Below are 7,246 nucleotides of genomic sequence, written 5' to 3' on the forward strand. Positions count from 1 at the left end.
ACCCTCGGTGCTTTTCAGCATCAAAACCTACTACCGTTTGCTCTCATTAGCAGGATCTGCAAGCACGGGGATCCATAAAGAACTGGAGGGGCGTAGATAGAGATAGAGTAGGGATACTTGGGCTTCCGACTATGGGAGATCAGCAGAGGAGCAACGAAGAGGAGAGTACGGTGTGTATCTCTGGGGAATGATTGGTGCCACACGGACGGGCCGGCGCCTCGGAAGCCGCCCTGATACGATGCTCTAGTGTATCTCCCTTGAAAGCCGTGGGTGTCGTCAAGACGCGAATCGCTCGCCGCGGCGGAGCAGTGCCGCACCGCGCCGCTCCTACTAGCAACCGCCGCTGCTGTGTCACTGTGCCGCCGCGGGACACGGCGCCAGCAGCCTGCGTCCGGCCTCGCCGCGCGCGCGCGCACTGTGGCGGCGTTGCCTCGAACAGTCGTCGGGAGAGAGCCGAGATGTAAAGATACGGGCGAGGACAAGGTGTGGTACGACCCTCTGGTGATCTCGCTGACGAGACGAGAACGCGCACGAGAGCCCTGGACAGCCGCACTGCAGGTGGTACAGGGTTCTCTGGTTGCCACTCGCAACCCCCAACAGCAGCAGGCTTTGGCTCGTGTTAACGTTGAACCTGATCAAGGCCGCTGCCGCCGGTGACAGCGATCGGTGCCCCCCTCGTGTTAACGTTGAACCTGATCAGATCAGGTTGAGCGGCTATTCTGCTCGGAGACCTTGACGTGTGGCTCTAATCCATCCGTTCCTCCATGGTATAAGCTGATGGCTTGTTCCTTTTGCCAATCATTGGGTGAATCGCTCGGTCCGTGTGCGATTTGACGCCTTCGATTTGTCTTGCTAACGGACGGTAGCGCGCGAGCTTTCTTCTAAATTCTAGCTGGCGACAGTTTGTGGGTCGATGTGGCTTCGTGAAAGGAATTGCAAGTAGTTTTCCTTAATAATCTAGAAAACGAAGGAATTGGCGAGAAAAAGACGGTGGTGATCGATCTCTCCAGGAACCTCCAGGGCAGTTTTCATGCCCGGTGCCTTTAAATTGCCGTAGGACGTACGAGTGCTGGCTCGATGTGCCTGCGTTGGTACGGTCGCCTGACAGACTCCACCGTGTCTTTTAACAACTGTGCGCTATGTCACCGCGCGTTTACTGCTCCGTCTCGGATCTGCATTGTTTACGGACACACACATGGCGACATTTAACCGCTGCAGCACAGCTTTGTAGTCAAACGATGAGATCGTATCATCTAGGACAGAGATAGCCAAGAAGGTTTAGGTCACGACGCCTTGGTTTCTCGATGAAGCAGACTAGCAGAGATACAGAAACCGGGACGCATTTCTAGTTTAAGGTGGCAGGTATGGCGCCCAGACACGTTGGTCGATTTGATCCGCATGTGTGCGTTTTTCTATGGAGGAGGAAAGTCCACAGATTTGTAAAAAGAAAATATATGGCCATGAAGCCACGGCTTGAATCATGAGACCCGTTTGGACGTTAGCAATCTTTTCTAATTCAAGTTGGAATCAAATTGTTCCCTTTGAATTCGGGCACAATTCTTCGTGAGATTTCTACAGGCATCTGGCATCGTGTGCTACCTTAAAGACTTGATTGCCATCATGGGGCCGGGGACCTCTGTACACCTGTGTACATCTACATTGTGATTGCTTGATGACCTAGATAATACTCCCTCCATCCAGGTTCGTGATGTGCCTAACGAAAAAAAAATGAATTGATCCGTAGTTAAGTGCCCCCTCTTAACTAACGCAAGTAATAAAGACACAGGACATATGGTAAATCCCTCCCTGGGATATTCCAACACACAACGCAACTAATGACAACTACGGATCCTAGCGTATCGTATCTCCAATACTAGTAGTACATCTATGTCTCCTCTCCATGCTCTGTACTGTCCATCCATATCCTGATGATCGGTGTCTAGGAGGGTATAGATAATCAAGAAAATCACCTTCTCCTCCTTGTAATCTTAACGTCGATCAACCCATCTAGCTTAGCTCAAACTGATCACTGAGTGAGCATAGGGTTCCAAAAAAATAATCTTCCATTTTTTTAGTCCAACGGCACGCACCACTCATTATCATTTCCAACCCGATCCACCCTGTGGCCTGGGCAATAATATCTGCGTAAGCATAACTGTTACCGACGGGTTTGGAAATGTCACCTGCCAAACAAAGCCCCCGGTATCGACAGTGAAACCAAGGGAATCATGGCAACATATCCCATGCGTGTCCGCTCGCCGGAGTCTCTCTCTCCCCCATTAAAAAAAACGCTGCAAGATCTCCGGCGACGCCCAGGCAGCAGCAGCACGTACGCGTCAGCACGCAGCACGCCGCGCCGCGCTTTGGTTCCAGCCTCACGTCATTCTCCGCGCCTCTTCGGGCCGCCGAGCTCGCTGGCTCGGTGGCTGTTGAGACAGGAACGGACCGACCCGAGACGTCCACAGCCAGCATGACGCCGTTTCTTTGTCCGGGGGCTGGGTCTGGGAGGAGGAGGAGGAGGAGCACCACACGTCGCGATCGCTGATGGCACCGCGCGTCGCCGTCGTCGTCGGGCACGGCGGATGGAACAAACCGGGCGCGTCGGGGACCTTGTGGTGGGTGGTTGTGGGCTAGCGCGCCTTTTGCGGCGTCGGCGTGGCTGGCTGCCGTTTGTGTTGGTATTGCCTCGCCTCCGGCGGCGAGGGCGGCGGGTGGTGGATTGGACTCGCCCGCCCTCGACGCTTGCTATTCCGGGCAAAAATCTCCTCCCCAGGTCTCAACTCTGAACTCTGAATGGAAAAAAAATCTCGTCTGGCCGGTGTTCGCCCTGTGCTGATTTCGGGAAAGAATCATGAGACCCGCTTTATTTAGCAGGAACTGAAGCGTTGCGATTTCAAGAGACCACATGCCCCCTTCAGTTCTTCAAATTTGAGACACACAAGCCCAATCGGCCAATCGAACTCAACCCTTGTGCGGCACAGCACAACCGGCAAAGTTGATGTCACGGTCCAACGACCGAATCCGTCCTGAAGCTAGCCAACATCAACGGCCAGCCAAAGCAACTAGTAGCTCCGAGCTCACCTGGTCAGCGTCCTGGCGTCATCAGACGACACATTGAAGATTACGATCTGAACGACGGCAGCCACCGACGCGTGCGTGCATGGGAGAAACTGATAAAAAAAAGAAAGAAAGCCGCGAGGAAAACCATTGTCGGATGCAGAAGGGAGACTCACTCGTCAACGACGGAATCCTAATCATGGCTCACTACTTCATGCATAATCCACCAACCCGATCGGTCTGATCCTCACGGGCTAAACAAAACCCACCGAACTAATTCCGTGACCCGCGAGCTGTTCATACCATGCTTTCGTTAGGTTTAGATCCTATAAGTGGCAATAATAATACAGTGTGTGCCTGCCGATCTTACGTGCTCTCGCAATATATTTTAGGGTTAATTGGCTCCATACCATTACAATTGTCACGTTTCTGATATATATCATTACTATTCGCGATATTAGAAGAATATCATTACAATTTCACATTTGTTCAAAATATACCATTACATACATTTTCAACGTGTTTATAAATATTTCATAACCAAATTACCCCCGTCTTTTCCCTTCCTCCCGGCTCAGTGTTCATGACCCCGACGCTGAGCAAGGACACCCGTCGGGGACCTGGAGCACGCCGCCGTGTGCTGGTGGTGGTGCGCCCCCCACTTGCTGGGATCGTCGCTGGCGGCAGCAACCTCAAATCGACACAACTGTTAGGCATTGGTGTCGATTTGGACATCAAATCAAGCTTTGGTGCGGTCACCAATTTGTTTCTGACATGCTCTGGTAATTTCATCGACTTCGTCGGACAGGAAGCCGGTCCGCCCGATTCCGCTGCAGCAACAGCACCGCGGCCTTACTTTGCACAACGCCCGACCGCACCCGCCCTCGACGCCGGCCAAGAATAATGGCATGCCGCAGCTGCGCAAGCCCTCCCACGTCGTCCGTCCCGCGCCGGCCGATGGCGCAGGGGGCTCGCGGCAAGCCGGGGCGCAGGCGGAGTGGCGGTAGCAGTCGGCGCGGCGCGCGGGGCGCACAGCGTGGGCGAGGATCTGCGGCGTGCGCAGAGACGGTGAGGCATGCACAGGCGGGCATGAGTGGCGTAGCAGGGCGGCGCGCGTGGGGAGGCCGGCCAGGCGCGGGCGGCGGCCAGGTGCCGAGCTGCGGGGCTGCTATAGCCCCACGCCCACTCCGACGGGTACTCCGGCAGTGAAGGATGGGGAGAAAGGAGATAGAAGTGGGTGGTTGAAGATGAGGGTATTTTGGTCCAAATTATTTCATAAACACATCGAAAGGGTACGTAGTGGTATATTTTCAGAAGACATGCTTCCTATATCAGGAATAGTAATGGTATATCTCAGAAACGTGATAATTGTAATGGTATAGATCCAATTAACCCTATATTTTAAGTAAACGTACGGCGAGATTGACATCCAGCATCGTCTCCAAAGCTGACAGCAACTTGTTGGGTTGATCTCTCACGGATCTGGCCCAAAGGCCAGATCGGGCCTTGACTTCACGCCCTGATCGGGGCGCCCAACCTTACTGTGGTTGGTGGGCCCCGTCGCGCTGCACTATATAAAGGGGGAGGGGACCCCACGGCTCGAGGTCCAAGGTTCGCCGCCGCAGTCGTCAACTCCTACAGACCTAAACCCTAAGCCGATCTACGGAGCGCAGTGGCGACAGGAAGCTCCTCCGACGGCGCCTCCCCAACGCGCTTCTTCGCTCCCGTCGCCGGCCAGTGCCGTTGGCGACCCGAAGGCCGCCGACACCCACGCCGAACCTCGCCGCCATCGGACGCCCTCTTCTCCGACCCGGAGTTCGTTGCCGCCATCATCGACATGACGACTCCGAGCTCAAGCGCCTCCGTGCCGCCGCCCAGCACCGGCGGATCTGGTCTACACCTAACCCTCTCTCTCATTCTTGTACTAGAGATAGGAAAGAACATCAAATCTACTTGTTATTGTATCACTAGAACTTGTACCCGTGCCCGATCTGTGCACAGAGCACGATCCTTGTATGAACTTAAGAATCTCAGAATCTAACAATGGCATCAGAGGCTGATCTAGTGCCTAGATCGGGTGCTCTCGGGTCAAGAAGCATCTAGAAGAGGTGAATCGAGAAAACCCGAGATGAATTTTAGATCTAGAACCCTAATCCTAACTCAGAACACCCGAAGGGGGGGGGCAAACTAACCTTCCCGGTCAGAACTACCGCGTTCGCGGGAGTCGGAATCCTCATGCCGTCGCTCGCCGGGGCATGCTCCAGAACAGCGGCCGCCGCTTGCCACCGCGCGAGCCCGGGCCTTGCTCTAGAATAGGGGCACCGTCCGCGGTCATCTCGACGGCCGTGTGCTCACCCTCGGGCAAGCGCGCGCCGGCGAGGCAGCTGCGGCAGCGCCGCCGTGTTGCTTCGCGCCGGTCACCGTAGCTGGGAAACCCGCCGGCCGTCGCCTCGCACGATCCAGAAACGGAGAGAACAAGAATGGGGATTAGGGTTTTGGGGCACCGGCTGTAGCCGGGTTTTGCCCCGCCGTGATCGGCGCTCCGCCGTCGGATCTGATCCGACGGGCGGGGGCGCCCGGCCACCCTTTGGGCCGGATGTGGCGCGATAGGGAAGAGGCGGCGCGCTGCGCGGGGCTGCTTCGAAGGCCCGGTCAGTCGCTGCTGGGCCACGAGCCCAGGCGCGGGAGAGCGCGCGCCGCGCGTGGGCAGGCCGTGGGCCGCATCCAGAAACCGGCCCGCGAGCACAGTTCAGTTTTTTCCAATTTCAGAAGCATTTTTGGATATGTTTTGAAGAATTTGAATAGAATATGAATACCATTTTGAATTTGCACCTAGTGTAAATTGTTTTAGAACCAAGAACAAAGAAATATGCTTCTGAATATTTAGAATTTTTACATGTTTCGGCTGCGAAGAATCATTATTGTTGTTTTCTCCATGTTAATTTGAACCAACAAGATAATTGACATAGAGAAACATAGAATTTGTTCATGAATTCAGAATTTTTAGTATATTATGATATTGTAATTTCTGACCAAAGTTGATATTGCAATATTATAATCTTGTCCAGAAATTACATTATGCATTTTTTCTATCTTTGCCCGAAGGTGTTTTAGATTTAATGCATAGAATACTGTATGTTTGAATTTTGACCAAAGTTAAATTTAAACATGTAATTATTGTTATTGAGAATTTGTCCTCATTTTTCTGAATTTTACTTTCAGGCTTTATGTCATATGTGAATGATATTCCAGAACTACATGGCCAGAATTATGGAAAATGGCACCAGAAACTAGAAATTGCTTTGGCACTGGCTGAGATAGATTTGGCTGTCACAGTGCCAGCACCTAAAGAACCAGAACAGCCCGTGCGGGCTCAGAATGAAGCAGACGACGCATGGGCCATTCGTGAGAAGAACCATGATCGTGCTATGATGCAATATGATATTGACAAGACACATTGGAACACTTCCAACCGCAAGTGTCTGATGATCATAAAGGGGTCGATCTCAAACAATATAAAAGAAGCAATTCCAGAATCTACCACCGCTGCTAAGTATCTAGAAAGGGTGAAGAGTCAGTTCACTGGCTCTTCCAAGACATATGCTGCTAATTTGACAGAGCAGCTTGTGACCAAGAGATATACCGGCGGTGGCATTAGAGAACACATCCTAGAAATGAGCCACATTGCAAATAAGCTCAAGACAATGAACATGCCCTTACCACAAGCTTTCGTTGTTCAGTTTGTGTTCAAGTCCCTTCCCAAGGACTTTGAAACTTTTAATGTCAACTACAACACTCAACGTGAAGAATGGAACCTAGAAAAGATGATTGCTATGTGCGTTCAGGAAGAAGACAGACTCAAGCACTCACATTGTGTAACATCCCAGTTTTCATCATGATTAAGGGGGAGTGTTGAAATTTATAATGCAAGCTTCTAGAAGGTTCTATAAAAATAAGGATAAATCATGGCATAATTTTGTTCACCATGACAAGGTTCTAGAATGTTCCACAAGAATCATAAGAAGATAAGAAGCTTGGATATTTTCTTGTCATGGTAAAATTTAGAATTTTCTAGAATTAGATATTTATAGGGAACTTAGATATTTGTAGGGAACTTCCTAGAGTGTGACAAGTGTCACTCATCCAAGAGGGTATGTGTGCCTATATAAGGAGGGTGCCACCCCTTGCC

The 7,246-nt window shown here is 51.9% G+C and overlaps 1 protein-coding gene across 1 annotated transcript; it reads left to right on the forward strand.

Annotated features, from left to right (window-relative positions):
• The first annotated feature begins 5,653 nt into the window (after positions 1-5,653).
• On the forward strand, positions 5,654-6,956 carry LOC120688705. The gene is made up of 2 exons (XM_039971091.1): positions 5,654-5,708; positions 6,280-6,956. The coding sequence occupies exons 1-2, from the start codon at positions 5,654-5,656 to the stop codon at positions 6,954-6,956; spliced, it is 732 nt and encodes a 243-aa protein (XP_039827025.1).
• The last annotated feature ends 290 nt before the right edge of the window (positions 6,957-7,246 follow it).

The sequence above is a fragment of the Panicum virgatum genome, chromosome 9N (genome assembly GCF_016808335.1).
Source record: "Panicum virgatum strain AP13 chromosome 9N, P.virgatum_v5, whole genome shotgun sequence".
NCBI lineage: Eukaryota > Viridiplantae > Streptophyta > Magnoliopsida > Poales > Poaceae > Panicum > Panicum virgatum.

Coding starts and splice junctions, on each gene's coding strand:
- LOC120688705 (XM_039971091.1), top strand. CDS start 5,654: ATGTGGCGCGATAGGGAAGAGGCGGCGCGCTGCGCGGGGCTGCTTCGA. Junction 5,709..6,279: donor GGGGCTGCTTCGAAGGCCCG/GTCAGTCGCTGC, acceptor TTTTACTTTCAG/GCTTTATGTCATATGTGAAT.